Below are 20,521 nucleotides of genomic sequence, written 5' to 3' on the forward strand. Positions count from 1 at the left end.
ACTGAAAATACCCAACTAACAAAGGAATTGAACTACCTATAGAAGGTAAAAGTGAGTTCAACACACAACACGGAACATAAACGTATTGTGCGGAACAGTAACATTGAAACAAAACAAAGGACAAGAACAACAACAAAAACATAATTTATACAAAAAAAAATAGAATTAAAGAGAAATCTAAGCAAAGCTCTAGATTCCCTCCTTTCCTTTGCTAAGTACACTACAAAACTCTCCACTATTTCCCATTTGGCCTGGCTCCTCCAGTTTACACGGAGATCCAATGCCGACCCGATAAGACCAAGCCAACTGATGGTCTCCAAACGCATTAACTCATATTTCAGGCACTCATAAAGAACATGGTAGGTGTCATCCAACCGTCCACACTGAGGACACATCCCAGAATCTACTGGGTGTGATGGGTGTGATATGTGATGAAATTTCATCACATATTTATTAGGGTGTACCAAGAGGCGTCCCACAAACCAACAGCATTTGGAGAGAGATCATGTGTACAATGCCCACCATCTGTCTCATCCCATCTGGCCTGCCACAAGGCATTGTCATGTGAAATTAATGGTGAAAAGAGTCCACAATGTGTATTGTGTGTGAAAGTTTTGTCAGTAGAGTGTACCTTTCCAAGTAAATTGAAGTGCTATTTAGAAGCTAATTACCATAGCATGGTTGGCAAACCTCATGGGTTTTTTTTGCCAGGAAGTTAAAGGAACTGAAAAAATAAAAAATTAATTTTTAAGACTGCATCATACCAAACAACACTTTGCTAGCATCTTACAAGGTGGCTTACAGAATCGTGAAATGCAAGAAGACTCATAGCATCGCAGAAGAACTTATTCTACTGGCTGCAGAAGATATGGTGAACTTCATGGTTGTTGAGTCTGCTGGAAAGCTGCTTTTAAAAGTGCCTTTGTCCATTAACACAATTAGTTGGAGAATATAAGATATGGCAGTGGATATCAACAGTCAATTAATTAATAGAAAAAATTAAAGGAGTCGAATTTGGATTGCAGCTAGATGAGGATAGTAATAAGGATACCCATTTGATATGCTATGTACAGTTTATAGATGATAATAATATTAAAGAAGACCTTTTCGTAAAAATATCATTGCAGGAGTGAAGGCTCAGGACCTGTTTGAGATTCTTGATACATTCATATCTGAAAATAATTTGAGTTGGCCTAAGTGCATTGGTTTCTGTACTGATCGAGCTTGCTCCATGTCTAGCTGCTATGGAGGATTACATGCACTTATTCGAAGCAATTCACCAAATGTACTGTTGGCCCATTGCATTATTCATTGAGAAGCTCTTGCATCAAATTATCTGAGTTCTGCACTAAATCAGGTGTTATAATAGAATGTGTGGTGAATATGGTAAATTTTATAAAATCTTGTTCATTGAAAGAAGGTTTTTTAAAAACTGTGTGAGGATATGAGAGCCAAACACTCATCTTTGTTGTACTATAGCAGTGCACTCTCTCGTGGTAATGTTTTATCATGTACCTTTGAATTGCGGCAAGAAATTTTTATTTTCCTTGAAGAGGAAGGGTACAAAAATGCAGAAGATTTTGCTGATGCCCATTTTTTAATAAAACTGGCATATATATGCGACATTTTAGAAAAGCTGAATTCCCTTAATGTCTCTCTGCAAGGAAAAAACATGCACCTTTTGAAGTAAAAAATTATCAGCTTTTATAAAAAAATGGAGAAGAAAATTGAATGAAGATGCAGGCAAAGATTGTTTTTTAATATTGCAGCAATTTTTGATGTCAAATGAACTTGATCTTTCTCAAGACATAAAAACCATGTTTGAAGGGCACTTATTATATCTGGTTTGAGGGCTAATTATCTGGTTTGAGAAATACTTTTAAAAATGAAAATTTCAATAGGTTTGCATGGATTCAAGATCCATTTAACACCAGTGCTCCATCTATATTTACTTCTGTTCTTTTACTTATTTACTTCTTATCTTTCGACAACAGTTTGAAAGCAAAATTTGGCAGCATGGAATTGACAGAAATTTGAATTTTAATAAAAGATGAATATCCCCTTCTAAGTGATAAGACAGAGATTTTAAATCCATTTTTGACATTGTATTTTTGTGAAGCTGGGTTTTTGGCGGTCCCTATAATTAAAAGCAAGTATAGAGCAAAAATGAACATGAAAAAGAAAATGAGGGTGGCCATGTCCAGCTTAATTCCACAATTTGAGAAAATGTACTGTGATTTGCAGGCTCATCTATCACATTAATTATTAATTTAATGTTAATAAAGTAAAAAAAAAAAAAAAAAAATGGTATATAATGAAGATACACAAGTTTTATTTATTTTTATCTCTTACTTACAAGTAGTCATACTTTTACTTAAGGTAGGGCGCCATAGAAAAATTCTAATTGGAAAAGGGCGCTACAACTCGGAAAAGTTTGGGAATCACTACATCAAAAATCTCCTTTGAGGGAATAACTCCTGTAACGATAAAAACTATTATTGATCACGTAAGAGATGTAGTGTCTTATTAATTTTAGTATAGCTTCTGGTAAATTTCCTGATGTGTCAAAGAAAGTTGTGTTTATACCTGCACATAAGGGGTCTGACTGGGCCGACATGAGTAATTATCAACATATAGTGCTCCTATCTATTAAATCAAAAATTTTGGAAAAAATAATAAAAGTCTGACTAGTACTTTTTTGAATAGAGTCCTTTTTTATCAAAAAAATAATTTGATTTCCAAAGTAAACTGAGTACAGAGAATACTCTATTATATTTTATGTTGCAAGTATATGATGGTGATTATTGTGTTGGTCTTTTTGTAAACATAATGAAGGCTTTTGATACAGTGGACCACTATATTTTACTCTATTTATAATGCAGGTATTAGAAACTGATATGGTATAGTGGTTCTGTTCATACTTTTCAGATTGACTAGCTGTAAATAGAAGAGAAATCAGTGATAAGGAAAAAATACTGTATAGTATTCCCCAGGGCTTGGTGCTGTCTAGCCCCTTGTTTTTAGTGTATGCAAATGATTTATGTAATAAACGTTGCAAAGGAAGCATAGCTGCCTTTGTGGATAATACAACACTGTTTTATAGAGCAAAAACTATCCCAAAATTAAAATTCCACATGCAGGTTGAAATTAACTTACTTAATTAATTAATTTACTTAAACAACAACTACATGGTGATGAGGTTAAAAATAAAATATGTTGTTTTCAGTATAAAAAAAACTATATTTTTTTGACTCCTTTAAAATACCATCAGGTGTCTTGTAATAATAGCATGCAACGCCTATGTCTGAATATAGTAATGGTAAATGAAATAAAAGGGTTTATTTGTAGACTCCAGTTTGATTTGTAAAAATCATGTAGCTTATAGCAAGAATAAATTACTTATATATTCAAGAATGTTTTATATGATCAAACTAATGTAGAAGTAATAAGAAAGATATACTTTGCTTTAGCTAATTCAATTTTAGAGTATGATTTAACAATTTGGGAAAGTACTTATCTTACAGCACTCAAACCACTTGTTACACTACAAATATTATTTGTTTCTCTTAGAATACTATAATTCAGGAACATGTATATTTATAAAGTACTTAAGAATTTTTTTTTATTATAAGTGCTAATTAAAGAAGAAATACAAAACATATTGAGTTGGGTCTTAGAAACAAATTGGCTGTCCCTATACCTAAACCTAGATTGACAATTTACAGAATGTTTTACACATCTAAGGGACCAAAATATTTTAACTTCTTAATAGTAACCACAAAAACGTTAAGTTAAAAGAAAGTTTTTGAAAGCTTTGCAAGAATTTCTTTTACAATTGGACAGTAGTGGCCATTTTTATAATACTTTGGTCAATACTTCAATATATATTTATTGATAAAATAGTAATAATACTATTAATTGATTAATAGTAATATTAATAATATTAATTGGGAAGGTCATATTGATATATATATTATATAAAGTACAGTAGCTTTATCTTATGAAATAAAGTTTTGGTTGGCCAACTCCAATGGTAAGTTTTGGTTTCGGTAAGAATTTACTACAGAATAAGTTATATATGTACCACACCCACAGGCTGAGCCCTTGGAATCTACTGTATTAATCTCTAAATGTAAATAGTTTGTAAAATATTATCAAATTATATGAGTTTAGAATAATCTGATATTTTACCTAATATTTTTTACTTCATTAAAACACAATAATAACTAAAAATCAATTTTTTCTATTTTTTTTCAGCTATGGTAGCTAAACTTGATGAGTCAGTAGGTGAAATTGTTTCTGCATTACAAAGGAGATCTATGTTGGACAATACTATAATTGTTTTTATGTCAGATAATGGAGCAGCACCTACAGATAATCAGAAGCCAGCAATTGGGCTTTTTCCAAACTGGGGATCTAATTATCCACTGCGAGGGGTAAAATCTTTTACTGCATATTATAAAAAAAAATTGTTACTTAACACATTTTAATAATCATTAAATATGTATTTTTCAAAATTTTATTTCAGCAGAGAATTGAAACAGCAGTTGGATTGACAAAACAAAACAACAAATTGCAAATTAGTGTAGGAAAATCCTTTATCCATAATGTAAGCTATTCAGTCCATTGCAGGCAACACCAAAAGGTTAAAAAATGTAACTTATAAAAAACTTTTACAGCAGAATGTAAAAACAAAACAAATTATGAATTTGTACTAATCTAAAAGAAATAAGGAAAAAATTTTATTATGAAGAAAAAAGTTAAAAACAAATTAGACACATAGTTATAATATTATACATCATTGTGCTAGTAAATTAACTCTTTTGATTTACAACTTCACCAAAATTACATTATCGCTATTTAAATGAAATCAATTTTGCCCTGTATTCTCAGATTTATTGTCATGATCCTACAAAAAAGTTAACTGAAACTCAATTTTGAGATCTCAGTGTATTAATGAATTATGCTATTCAGTGTAACTCATTATGATAGCTTATACATATTTATAATAACTACAAAATTGTAAATTAAATTAATAATAATTAATAACAATTAAACTATACCTTTATCTTTTCATAAATTGGATTTCATTTGAGTTAAGAGGTTACTTTTCCTTTTGAGTACTGTAGAGGCTTCTCTTTTAAAAAAGCAATAATAGTCATTTATTAATGCTCCCAATTACAGGCTGATGCTGAATTACAATTGCCATCCTTTTTTTGAATTAAAATTGAAGACAAGCAACATTCTCGTGTATCTTGACAATTTTTAATATTTTAATATTAACAACAACTGACAATTGACAATTATTAATATTTCTTGATGGAACAGCTCACCCTGCTTAATACTCACAGCACCCAAATTTGGGGAAAAAGTCTAGATGGGAATACAGAAAATTATTTTTTAGTGACAGTTAATAATCTAGATCTTTGTAAATAATTGAAATACTTTCTAATAAAATATCACTGTTTTTTACCTACTATTCTCAATAAAACCATGTAGTACATCTTCAAATAATTTCCATATTACTAATTCTCAACATTAAACTTGGTTTTAAAATAATTTTTTAATCCGAGGTCCCTCTCAAAGGGGAGAAGAGAATAATCCTTCTTTAATTTAGCTTCACTTGAAAATAACTTGTGAATGTTTTCAACACAGGAATTTCTCCATTCATATAGAATAATTTTGTTAAATATTTAAATCAAATTCCTTTCTTTATTGAAATCTTTAACAAAATTCTTCATAATTTTCAATTTTGTATGAAAATGTGGTAAATTAGCATTCTGAGAATTAACTAGCTTCTGTTTAGTATGTAGAATATATGTGCATTGGGCCGAAATATCTGTTTTTGGCTAGTTTCTAATAACATAATAACTAAGCTCAGTCGCTCCATAAACAAACAAAGCAGTAGTACTCAGAAAAGCTGTGTAATTATGCGTAATAAATTTAAATTGTCTGGAAATTTTCGTCAAATCCTGAGCAATAATAAAGAACTTTTAGACCGGGTGTTTTTATTCCTTCAGGATGATAATATATTTTTTTTTGTGGTAGTTGTATGTTTTTGTGTTTTAACATTTAGTAAGTTTTTGTTTTGTCTTTATTTTAATATTTTAGTTTGTTTTGAATTTGTTTTTAAATTTCTCCTTTGAGCTTTCATTTTGTTTTAATTTATTTTTTTAATATTGTTTTGTGTTTATATTATGTGTTTTATTTTCTGGGTGTTTCTTTTAAATTTTTAATTGTGAATTTTGTTGTTTTTTACATAGTTTTTAAAATACTTACATCGTGTTCGGGCGATGATAACGCTGAAGAATTTTTCACCCAGAAAAACAAACAAAAAAAAAGATATGCAATGTTTTAAAGTTACTATAATACAGGGAAAAAGCCGTATATGTCCTTATGTCAACACTGTAATAGGACACTGCACTCTCCTATTTCATAATGAAATAAATATCTATTTAAGTGGCCTAATCTCAAATGATTCTGTACATCATCGCGGACTAGACAAATAGAGGCAGAGGCTTCTTTTAAAAGTGTGACAAATTATTTTCATGTATTTATTAAAATAAATGGGCTAATGGAAGAAGTAGACATTGTAAAACTGTTTTTTTATCAGTCCATGGTATTTCTTTAGGGAAGTTAAATTACCTCTTGCAGAAACTTAAAGATAATTCTCATTCCCCTCAGGATATGAGAGGATATTATGAAAATCACCCTATAAAACTGATGAAGAAACTCTTAATAAAGTCTATCTGCACATAAAATCATTTGAAACCTGTAATAGTCATTACAGCTTTAAGAAATCATCACAGGTTTATCTTCTGGAAGAACTCAATATAACCAAAATGTATAGCATGTTCAAAAAACTGCACTTCAGAGTGAAAACAGTATTGTATGAAACATATAGAACTGTATTTAACAGGGACTTCAATAGCAGTTTTGGATATCTATGTACTGATATGTGCAGCTACTGCAATGCTTACAAAGCTAAAGAAAAGAGTCTGCAAGTTCAAATAGCTGAAACTTTAAAAATTGAAACCAAAAACCAGTTACTTAAAACCACATATAATTGAAACACAACACCAACTACATTTAAAAAAACAAAAGATATTTTAAGAAAGAAAAATGCAGCCAAAATATTCTGTCAGCAAAGTGAAAACAGAAATAAAGCTGTTTGTATGAATTTCAGCAAAAACTTTCCTTGTTCTATTATTGCTACAAATGATACATATTACAGACGCCAGCTTTTACTTTTTATTTTTAATATTCATGTCTTGTCTGATAGTTCAAGTTAGTTTTACATGCACCCTGAAATGACAGGAAACAAAGGAAGTGATGAAGTATGTTCATTCATTCATAATTTCTTTAATAATGTACTTGAACCGTCAATCAAAGAATTAGAAATATTTTGTGACTCATGTGGAGGACAAATAAAAATGTGTCCTTAATCAGAATGTGTTCATATTAAAAAAAGATTTAAAATAGTGAAGATGATATTTCCTATAAGATGATACTCTTATTAAGAGTGTGACAGGAACTTTGGTTTAGTGAATCAGAAAAACAAGAGTTGACATACCACAAAAGTGGCTTGAAGTTTTTTGTACAGCTCATCACAAACCATCACTATTTTTTTTTTTAGTAAAACATTTCCTTAAGGTAGTTAAGTAGTGATAGCCATCTTTTGTTTCTCCATTAGTTGACATACCTATTCCAAAACCAAAGTATGATGACCTCCAAGTCCTGAAGATGTTCTGTAGACCCAAAGCTCAAGAATTTTTAAATAATCTGCTCATGTTTAAAGATGTTTTATTATTATTTTACTTTTTTGATAATGTTTAATTGAATTGATAATAAAGCTCATAATATTTTTCCATAAAAATGAATTTGTATAATTTTATCTGGTGTTCTCCAGCATAATGCATGGAAAGAATCTTACACTCCAGGACTTATCATGTTATTCTCCATAATTTTCTTTCTCAAGAAATCTACTGAAACAGTGTATATTTCTGCATTAAGAGACATTAAAAAACAATTATTATTATTAAGTCATAAATGAATATTATCTGTTAGCTTTATTTTTATTGGAAAATCTAATCTTAAAAATGCTTAAACAAATGCTTCAAAATGTGACTTATAAGGTTTTTCCCTGCAGTCTTCATTTATGAATAAACACCAATCATCAACATAACACATAAAGTCAGAACTTCAACCCATATACATAACAACAGGTATAAATTAGATTATTCATAATAAAATATTTTAACAAATCCTTACTTCTTTTCCACTAAAATGAAATTGTCATATTTTGGTTTAATAAATTTTACTTCTTTAAGTGTGAACCTAGGAACTCTGATTGTAGTTGGGCAAACACAAATCTAAATCATTAAGGTCTTCTTGAGTTTTGGTATATTGTTCACCATTTAAGTATTCTGTTTTATATATTTCATCTCTTGATACCAATGTGTCTACAGTATTGTCAGGAGAATGTTTATCAGAAACAGAAATTTCTTGCAGGCAGCTGTTGCTGTTGGGATAATGGTAAATCTTCTCCATTAAATAATGTTCTCATAGTTATATTTGGTTACATGGAGTACTTTTACTTTTCATACTGCAAATAGTTAAATTTATTAAACAAAAGTAGCAGATATTATAATAATTTTTTTTTTGTTTTTATTTACCATTGGTTTGCTTTACCAAACGATGTGTACTACAAAAGACAGGTAAAATATATTTTTTTCTGCATAATTTTTTTTTTTTGGATAAGTCACATAATATAAGCTGTGAAGCTTATAATATGTTTTTATTTTAATTTTCTATTCCTAATCTGTACATTGCAGTTGTTCAAATTGTGAACAAAAGCAGTCCCATTGACCAATTTGATGAGGATGAGAGGTATGATTTGTAAATGAGGTGTAATCTTGTCGAGACTCAGGCTGACATTCTTGAGATGCGAGATTAGTTGAACCCCAATCACAGCAGTACACCAGTATTCACTTTTTAGTATTCAAAATTATGCAAAAGTTGCCTTTAATTGGATTTGGATCTCAGAATCTTCAACTTTGCCAATCAGCTGATTTGCAAAAATTATTTTACTACTAGACCAACCTGGTATTACCAGCTTGATATTTATGGACCTGGTTGGTATTTATAAATTAAAAAGTAATAGTTAGCCAATTCTTTTAAATATTTAAATTAAACATTTCTTCCATATGTGTATTACAGTATTTTTAAATGTTAAATCATTTTGGTTATTATCCTTTATTTAAAGTTATTATATTTTTGCTATTTCAAGAACAGGCCCTTTACCTAGACTAATTGTTATGGTTTATTAGTAATGCTTACTGTTTTTTTGTTATAAAAATTATTTTGGAAAACAAAAAACTAAAAACATTTTATAAATTATTGAAAATTGTTACTCACTAATTACATTGAAAGGATCTTTGGGTATAATTTATCAACACTACCTTCACTGGAACTTCTGGCAATACTGTTATAGTACATTCTTAAAAAGTTTAGGAAACTCCTTTAAATCACTTTGTTAATTTGTTATATTTTTTATCTATATAATGTTTATTTATTTAATACCTTTTTTTTTAATTTAGCCTTTAGTAAATTTCACATTGTTCAATAGCAGGATTCTATATTTTTCATTTTCAGGCTAAAGAAACATTATGGGAAGGAGGTGTACGGAGCCCAACTATAATTTGGTCATTACAGTTTCAACAGAGTCCTAGAGTTTCCAATAACCTAATGCACATCACTGACTGGTTACCAACATTATATTCAGCTGCAGGTAGTAAATTCTTATTTGTGTTAATAAATATATTAAGGTATTTTTCCTTATATTTATCAATTTTGAAAGTGTTAAAATTAAACAATTCATAGTTTTCTTTTGATTTAATTCAGTGAAGAAGAGTTAAAGAGCTGAAGAAAAATATACTTTATATGTTTATTTCTGAATCTATATTATGGGTTATATTATTAGACAGCCAGAGCTCCACAGAAGCTTTAAAAAGGGCCTTGTGATACATATTAATTTCTGTTCAAATAAAGTATGAATTAAAAAAATTAATAATTTTCTGATTACTATACAACAAATGTTTAATAAGCAGGCAAACACTTATAGAATGTATTTCCAAGTTTGTTCAATTAGTGTGACATTATATTTATATTTTTATTTTATCAATAATCTACTCCCATTATTAAGTATAGTACTCTTAATACTGTAACAGCAGTAAAATGTTTTGCTCAGAATTACTTTAGATGTAGCCAGTTTTGAATTTCTTCATATCTTAATTTTTTCTCACTTGAGAATTTTTTTCCTTAAGAGAATGTATTAACTTACCTTAAGAGGTGCAAGAGTATAGAATGAGATCTGGGAACAAGAAACTGTCAAAAAGTGGTGCTGATTCTTTTAATAAAGTATATCTTTGAGTTCTTGTGATTATAATTATTTTATTGTAATCATAAATATTATTTATATGTATAATATTAATAACCTGTAAATCATTATGTAAGTTTATTATATTAATAAATGTAATGAGTGAAATAAGACTTGAGTCCTTAGAGACTTGTAATAGTCTCGTTGAAGACTGAAATAGGAGTGCCTGAATGAAGTAAGGAGCTTGCTTATATACAGTGTATGAACACACTGAATCTTCAGGAGCAGAGTGCATATGAAAGGAGACGAGTAAAATGTAAAGAGCTGAGTGATGCCGACAGGAGCTGAGTGCAAACGAAAGGAGTTTTTTTTTAAATATCTTCTAAAATGTATATATCTTTATATATGAAGAGATGCCAATCCTCTTCATATAAGAATTTAAGCTATGCCAATTATGGTACCCAAAAGGTATACATTAACAAATTAACATGTCAACGAGTACCTCTAAGAAACATGTAATTTATTCAATTTTCTTGAATAAATTCACCAATAAAAACAAAAGGATAATTATCATATTTTTTAACAAAATTTGTTACTGTTCTGTATAATGAATGTTACACAAATAATATTTAAATTTGATTCATCAAACAATGATCATGATTTTTGCCTGTCTTGATTAAAAACACTAAATAGTCTATGTTAATATAAATGTGACAGCAGTAATATTTCTAATGCTATCATTACTAATCAATAATTATTAATTATTTTTAATATATTCTTCCTTATAATTAGTGATAGGATATTTTAATTATCTACTCGTGTAAGTCAAATTGGTCATCATGTAAGTTGGAGTAAGTGTTGAAAACATTATAAATACTGATTTAAACATTTTATTTACAATGCACATTTTTACCCATGATCAAAAATATTCTTCTTGCAAATTGTCCATCCTGTCAACTGTACATCTCAGCAAATCTGGATGTGTCTTTAAAAATGTTAATTAATATTTTTCATATTAAAGTAAGATTTTAGAAAAAAATAATGAAATAAAATATGGCTCTAATTTTCATGTAGAAACAATAAAAAACATTGTTTTGGGGATGAAACTAATGCTAAAATGAAAAAAATTCACACATTCCTATTTTTATAATGGCAACTTGTATACAACAGAGCTGAGACAGTAGTGTGTAAATATTAATTATAATTTCAAAATTTTTTTTTTTTACAAAAATCTTTTTAAATAACAAAAAAAAAATCAGTATTATCACTAAGTTTTGTTTATTTAGGAGGAGATAAGTTTGGTTTACCTCCAGATTTGGATGGCATGGATCACTGGTATGCATTGCAATGGAAATTACCATCACCACGAAAACAAGCACTTATAAATATTAACGAAAAAGACAGGAATGCAGCAATCATTACTTCATATGAGACTTCAGCACTGACAAGGAAGTCTTGGAAAATGATATTTGGTAAGTTATTTTGTTTCTAATTACTGTTTTAAAATTAAATTTAATTTATTAGATTATTTCAAATTTTTCAAAACTAATTATTTAAATAATGTAAAAAACCAAATTTGCTTCAAACGCTTTTTTAAACTTATGTCAAGATGCTTTTATTTACCATTGACACAGATGATTCTGTCTTTTGACTATAGTGTCAGCTGGTGGTTTTTGAGGGTTTACAATGGTTTTTAGTGATTATTTTTTGTTTTTTTATAAGTAAGGAAAATATATATTTTGGGTGTGGTAAAAACTTTATTACATTTGAATTGAGTCAGATTTTAAAACTGAGACTTTGTGTAGGATTGGAATATCTAGATACAGCTTATACAAAACTAACTAACTAAAATGTATACTAAATTTATACAACTATATACATTTACAGACATAGTATTTTTTTTGTGTATGTGTAACCTATGTTTTAATACTAACTATAACATCAGTTGTTGTCATAATGAAAACAGTACCTGTCACACTAAGATCAAAGAATGACTAACTTTATTGAATAATGATTTAAAAAAGAAATCTGATTTGTTAGTAAAAATGAATTGTATTAAAAAACCTTCTTCACCAATTGTCATAAACCAAGTATTGTAAATTCAAATCTCTTATTAAAATAAAAGAAAAACAAACAATTTATTTTATTAGTCAAAAGACTGGTTAGTGAATTGAAAATTATCAATTTATCATTTTAATTTTCTCTTCTTTAAGCAAGATTATAATATAAAATCATCTTTTAAATTTTGGTGACAGTTAATCTTAACTGTTTGACTATCAAATCATAACACTTCTGTTATGACTATGTACTTTTCCCATAGTTATACAGAGTGAGCAACATAAAACCAAACCCATGATGAAACCGCTACCCAATACTATTAATGAAAGACTCTCGCCCAACTAGCGTGACTAGTGGATACATATGTTACTATTGATTGTTGCTGCTGTTTGTCAGGTGGTTACGTGTCAGTGCATTACATGTTTTGTTGCAGTGCAGTATTGTGAGTGCAGTTGTGTTTGTGTAAAATGCCTTTTTCAATCCAGAGAGAATAGCTATAGTTGAGGCCTATATTCATTCTGGATTGTTTGTAGAATGACGTTGAGCATTCATAGAAAAGTTTCCGAATTCCTGTATCCCAGGAAAGAGTAGCACACACAATTCAGTTAAAAATGGTGTACAATAGGTTTGGTTTCAAATGCAAAATGAAATAGGCAACCTTCCGTTAGGACTCCACAAGCCATTGTCGATATGAAAGGAGAACTACTGCCAGTCCAAAAAAATCACTACGCAAGTTATTCCAACAATCTGGTGTTAAATACACATCTTGTAAAATTTTTCATGAAATAAATTGAAATCACACCGCGTTATGTGCAATAACTGAAGGAGAAAGACAAATCAAAATGACTTGATTATTGCAACTTGCTTCTCGAAAACGTTGTTGGTGGACAGATAGACCCGATGTTGTATGTCACCTCAGATGAGACATGTTTCCATTTATCCAGGCATGTTAATTCACAGTACACCAGGTATTAGATGGCGATGAAGCCTCATGAGAAAATTGGCGTTTGGTGTGCTGTTTCCAGTAATCATATAGTAGGACCAATATTTTTTGACCAACTGCCAATACACAAGATTACCTCAAAATTTTCAAAAAATTCTATGTGCAATTAACTGATAATGAAAAAGAATACAGCTTCTTCTAACAAGACAGAAGAAGCTGTCACACATCAAACTTTCCACTGAATTGCGTTCATGCAGCTTTCACAAATGAACAAGCTATCAGCTGAGGACAGTGGCCTCCACGTTCCCCAGATTTGTCTACTTCCGAATTTTTCTTTGGGGCTACTTAAAGGAGAGAGGTTATGCATCTAATCACCACATTACTGATGAACTGAAGGTGAACATTCAGAACAATTGACAGCAACGCTTTCGATCAGTTGACTCTCAATATGATCAGTCTAGTACAAAAGTGCATCGATGCCCAGAGTGGTCATTTTGAACATCTGTAAGATAAATAAATGTAACATTTAAATTGTGTTTCATGCTTTTATAATTTAATTTAACCCTAGCATTCATAAAATTTCATTCCAACATAATCTACCGATTCTGTAGTGGTTAGGTTATGGGTTCGGTTTTATGTTTCTCATTCTGTATTAATTCATTCACTAAGAATTTCTTTTAAATTAATGAGTTAGATATTTCATTTTTTTATAATCTCACTTATGTGAAAATTATTTAATTCTTCTAAGTATTTCTTTACTAGTTATTCTTGATCTTTACTCTGTATTCACACTCGCATTAAAATTTTCTTTCATTTTCTTTTTTGCACTACTTCAGTTTAAACATTAAAAGATTCAAGTCTCACTCAGATATTTTGCTAATCACTTCCTATATATTCTTAACACAGGTCCTAATTAACCATCGATAGATGACATGACCATCGACAGAGAACCATCGATAGAAACTTTTGGTGGTAACAAAAACAACCAAGGCTATTTATTTTCTTAATGAATGGAAATATTTTTAAGTCCTTTTTCTTATAAACCTTTTTTAAACCATTTATCTTTAGAAATTTTTTTTAAATTAATGGCCACGTAGTTGGTCATCAAAAAATTTCACTATGTATGATGTCTGGGCTACGAAGGTAATCAAGCTCTGAATTGTGCAACTCAGTTTTGAAAGTACTTTACTGTATTCCTTTCTAGATCAGTATTCTGAGGTCCATAAAATTAACTGTTTCAGTCCTCAAAAACTGTGACAACAATTTTCCGTGTGGACTTTGTTAGCTTCATTTTTTTTAACTTAATGAGAAATTCTGTTGAATGGAGTTTGAATCATGTTAATAAAACAAAATGTTCATTTTATCTCCAGCCTATCCAAAAAAAATCTACATTTCATCTGGAATCCAAGAAAATAACACATTCTTTTGATTTTAATTGTGTGAGTTAATATGAGTATCTCCAGAACTTATGTTGTAAACAGTTCATGAAAGCCTAATTTTAAGTAAAAAAAATTGTCATTTAAAAGCTAGAGATGATATAAAAGATGTGCTATACAAAATGTGTAGAGATTTCATGGTAAGGCTGTGAAGAATCAATTGCTTCTTACTTATGCTTTCACTTTTTCAATGGACACATTTGAATCCTAGGCTTCTCACTTTTCTCTTCATCCTTAAAAATTTGTATGACCTTTGTTAAATTACTTTTTCTGCATTACTTGCATTACTTTTTCATTACTTATTGGCATATAAATATTGCTGACACACTGTACAGAGCATGTCAGCAGCATTAAACTGAATTGTGTAATAAATTAACTTTTCAGTTATAATTTATATACTTCTCCATAAATACTTTGTAAATATGATGGTGTTTTAAAAATCTTTACAATTTCAATAATTTTCTTTTCGTTTTCTTTTAGGAAAGTTCAAAAATCATGAATTTGATGAGTATTATCAAGAAACACAATCACCTTCTAATCCAGTGTACAATGTTGCTGAAATTATAAACAGTGCAACAAATAGGGCTTTAACAACCCTTTATGTTCCTACAGCAACTGATTTCACTATTCGTAATTTAAGGTACGAAGCTACTATTAACTGTGGAATTGCTATTAATTACCCAGCACCAAACTGTGAATTACGGCCATGTTTATTTAACCTAGATAAAGATCCATGTGAACGATTAAATGTTGCCGACAACAACTCAGCAATAACAATACAGATGTATAATGATTTAAGGTATTTCCGTAGTACACTTGTTCCACAAAATAATCGCCCAGTAGATATATACGGAGCCGATCCAAAAAAATTCAACAACTCATGGTCTACATGGGCACTTTGAATTCTACTTGTGTAATTGTTTTAATTGAGGAAAAACTTCTGGGTACTATCGTAAATGTGATCCAATATTCATGATCAAACCTGCCATAATAATTTTATTTGAATAATCTTGTGCGTAATGTATACTATATCACTGAACTTACAAAGAAAAAACTTTTTTTGAAAATAATAGCTAAAATACTTACAAACCAAAAGGTATGTGTGTTATAAGTATAACTATGTAAATACTCTTTGGTATAAGTGAATTTGTCTAATTTATTTATATTATAGATATTACTGTCACTAGTAAATTAATAATACATGTATATTTTACACCCCCTAGTGTTGAAGGATAGATTATGAACAATGAATTTAATGTAGAAAGTATAATATTTCTATCAGTATTACCAACAAAATTTGTTTGTATATTCTATATAGATAGTTATTATTATAACTTTCAGTAATTTAAACAAGTGTTAGCAAACATAGTCCTAAGTTCACTGCCTTATTTTTAAGATTAACAAGGGTAATAATCTGTGGTATTCAATTCAAATATCAAAATGTAATTTATTTAAAAATATGTTTTGTAATATTCTTGAAAATCATCATTAATAACTTTTTTCTGTACATAATTTTTTGTTTAATTTTTGCCTGATTAAGAAAATATTTGTTATTATTAAGAAATAAAAATGGATAGGCAAATTTGCTACTGTGATACTCATTCTTAGATGAAATAATTAATTACTTCTATTCTGGTGTTGGCTATTCTCAATGTTTATTAACATTAACAGATATTTATTAAAATATTTAAATACTAAATTGTAATTAGTTTAAATACTAACTCAGTTAACACACTGTGATAATTTGATTGGCTGAGTAAATATAACATTGGTTGTACCCAACAATATGTTACTATTACATAGTAAAGTAGCAAGTTTTCTATTTTCTTTTTAGGTATTTTAATTAACGAAAATTTCAATAAATAGTAGATCAGAACATTAAAAAAATATTGCAAAATAATATAATTATATATATATATATATATATATATATATATATATTTATATATATAGTGATTTGTAAGAATTCTTTAATTTTAATTATTAGTCTTTTACAGATAAATTAAGTAATTAAACTTCTATTTTATAGCATTATATAATTTTTAGATCTATAAATGTTTATATATATACATATACATAACAATTAGATCATACAGTAACAAGTTTATTTATAAAAAGATCAAACAGTTTCCTTTTGTATATACACACACACACACACACAAAAAAAAGGAAACCATTTAAATGAATAGTATGAAAATATTACTTATATCTCAAATATCCATTTACCACTTATTAATACTTGTAAAAAAATTCTGGCAAATTGCATCTTACAGAATAAATAAAAATAATTAGTTTTTTGTAGATATTTTTTAGTTTTTTTCTCTAAGAGAAAATAATAAGCAATAAGCATATTATTTTACTTTTTTAAGCATATTATCTGCTTACTGTTTATTATATTTTCTATTTTATTCATGTCAAGTGCTTTTTCAGAGGATCTCCTCTTCATCAGAATGAATAAAATTAAATTAATAAGTAATATAAATTTAAATCCTTTATTGGCAAAAAATTAGAATATGAAACAGCCAATAAAAATATAATGAGCAAAAATTATTTTACTACTGTATTTAAATTGAAAATTAACATTTTTTAATTGCAATATATTCAAATTGTAATATTAATAGCAACAGTTCTATTATTTGCAATCGTTTATAATAGCAGCAGAATAACTCAATTTATATATATATAACTAAGGTGGTATACCACTCTATATTTTAATTTTTCAAGGTCTGTTTTTAATTTAACATATATAATTTTACACCTTCTGATAAAGCAGGGATCTCTAAAAAAGTACTTAACAAGAATAAAAGAAAAAAGAATAAGCAGTAAGAACATAATTATTTAAACAAAAATAATTATTACTTATTGTTTGTGCTTTATACTGTTTTCATATTGAATTTCATAACTATAAGCAGCAAGTTTATGCTTTAAGATGGTTACTCTAATGAGTAAGTTATGGATGAATACTTAATGAATGAAACTTTAACTTAAATAAAAATTTCATTGATCAAAGATAAAACAATGACAATCATAATAAAGAGTTTCAGCAAGCACTTATGGGGGAAAAGGACATTAGGAAAAGAAAATGAATTATTTTGATTTATAAAAGAAGATTTTGTTGCTGGATATATGAAGGGAATTGTAATCAAACTAATAAATTAATAATATATTTAGATTCTTCCTGAATTAAACAGTTTTACTGAAAATCAAGTTATACAAGAATTACTGATGTCACCTTGAAACTGAACAATAGTTTACAATGATGATGATAGTGGATTTTTTTATAGCTTTCAATTTTTTTAAGAACGTATTCTTTTAAATCCTTTAAAATTGGGTGTTGAATTTGAGTTATTTATATCTTATGTAATGTATTAAAAAATGTTATTGCAAATTAAAGAAGAGTTCATTTCATGTCTTTGTAAATATGTTGCATTTTAATAATTTATATGAAATTAAATAACTTGTTTTTTATATATAGGGAAAGAAAATCATAGTTTACTGACAATAAATATCTTCAAACTTTTTCTATATTTTAAGTAGTTGTAATAAAATATAATTTTAGAAAATAAAACCTTTCAACCAAAAATATGTGTTTTTGCATATCAAAACATATGCAAAATACATACATAACCTTCACTTTTAACACTTAACATACACTTTTATACATAACATTCAACTGTTTAAGTCATTTTTTGAAAATGAAATATATAGTGTAAACATTTCGTGTCTCAATGCTTTGTTATTTAGTTTTTATGAGGTTTGTATAACCTTGTCAGTATTAACAGCAGAAATTTCATTTACAGTTTTTTTAAATATTTTTTTTTTTTTTATATACATATATATATATATATATATATATATATATATATATATATATATATATTTATTATTTGCATAATATGACCAGAATCTGTTAAAACAGCTTACTAACAAATTACTTATGGTTTGAAGTCTCCCCCCCCTCCCGAAACAAACACACAAATATATATATATATATATATATATTTATATTTAAGCACATTGTTCTACTATAAATTAAAGATACTAAAGCTGTTTTTAGTAAGAAGATGTGAATTAATCCTTTATTAATTATTTGTCTGTCTTATTTATATATTTATGGATTATATCATAAATTAATTTATAGCCCTTTATAATCAAATAAACTTATGTTTACAATAATTTTTATGATAATTTCTATTCAAAGTAAAATAATCAGTATTAAATTAAAGAATGATACTTTAAAAACAATGAACAACTAATAAAATTTTTAATTTTCTATTTAACTGAATTGCATAAGTTAAAATAGTTTCTGTCATCCATAAGTTGATGAAAAAGAACTGTAATAACCTTTAGTTGTATGTAATAAATATAAGAAGAAAAAATTCAATTGAACTTTAGTTAAAGAGTTGATAATAATCTGATCATTTTGTCATTTCTTTAGTTGTAATAACTTCTTTTAGTATTATGAAATGTAAAATGAGCAAAATTTGTTTGTTACTAATATTATAAACAATTTTTTTAAAATCATACTTCATCTAGTTTACACAATTTGTAATGAAGAGATAAATTTAGGGACAACTATAAGAAAGGCTTTAAGGCTTCAATTTTCTGAGATTACCAATTACCAGGAAAGGAAGCTTCAATTTATTGATTGATTTAAAAGAAAAAAAAAGTAGTTTTGAATAATTTAGAACTTTTCTTGGATACAATGCATAAATTTACATATGCAATGTTTATATATGTGCTGTGTGTGTGTTTACATATGTGCGCATGTGTGCGTGTACCATGAACTTTAAAATGAAGCTACTAATGAAAAAATCTTTAAACTGAAAGAAAATAAATGTTTTTTTAATAAAAAAAAAAAAAAACATAAAACATCTTGTGCATGCTAAAATATTTTAAATATTTTACTATTCCAAATGAATTTCAATTTATGTGTAACATTCCAAGAATGTGTAAAATATGTATATTTAATTTTTTCGAATTTTACTTTTGAAATTTAGTAATTCAAAGATAAATCCAGATTTTTGACAGGAATAATAATAATATATAATGGTAAAACAAGAAAATATATTGTATTTTGGAATGGAATTATTAGAATATTTTTCATACAAAAACACGCAAGTACCTCTTAATGATCTTCTAGAGAACATTTTTATAACCACCACTGAAACTTAAGCAATATGAAATGAAAACTATGAAGAACATTAAAATTTGTTTAACAAGAAGAAAAAATTAACTTAATTTTTTCATGGTGATCAGTTAACTTAACCAGGAAATTCTCTTTCATGAAAAAGAAATTTATAAATGAAAATTATTGCAAATTGTGATTGTACTTAACCAAACAGAAGTAAACTTTTGTATTCAGTTTATTATGTTGAATCCTTTCAGTTACTCATTCTTCTTTGATAATAGATAAAAAAAATGTTAAATTACTTTGTGTAAATTGTAACTGGTTTACTTTCAAAATAAAATAAACTGTCATTTTATGTGAAATAAATAAAGAACACAACTGACAACATATAAACATTTTAGTATTTAAAAAATTTTTTAGTACCCTTTGTCAAAGTAATTGTTCATAAATCTTTTTTAAAGATTTTGTTGATTCTCTTATTTTTTTAATTTCTAACTGAAATTTCAAGCAGTACTAAGTTTAATTTTTAAGATAATTTTCACAAAATAATTTGAGATCATTTTTTAATATTTAAA

The 20,521-nt window shown here is 27.7% G+C and overlaps 1 protein-coding gene across 1 annotated transcript in view; it reads left to right on the forward strand.

Annotated features, from left to right (window-relative positions):
• The window catches only part of LOC142319951 (arylsulfatase B-like), an 89,450-nt gene extending 73,733 nt beyond the window's left edge, over positions 1-15,717 (forward strand). Inside the window, exons 6-9 of the mRNA XM_075357628.1 lie at positions 4,258-4,436; positions 9,655-9,790; positions 11,665-11,850; positions 15,296-15,717. Coding sequence (XP_075213743.1) covers positions 4,258-4,436; positions 9,655-9,790; positions 11,665-11,850; positions 15,296-15,717 — 923 coding nt within the window. The remainder of the gene's footprint in view (positions 1-4,257; positions 4,437-9,654; positions 9,791-11,664; positions 11,851-15,295) is intronic.
• Positions 15,718-20,521: the final 4,804 nt, after the last annotated feature.

The sequence above is a fragment of the Lycorma delicatula genome, chromosome 2 (assembly GCF_047948215.1).
Source record: "Lycorma delicatula isolate Av1 chromosome 2, ASM4794821v1, whole genome shotgun sequence".
In the NCBI taxonomy this organism is placed as follows: domain Eukaryota; kingdom Metazoa; phylum Arthropoda; class Insecta; order Hemiptera; family Fulgoridae; genus Lycorma; species Lycorma delicatula.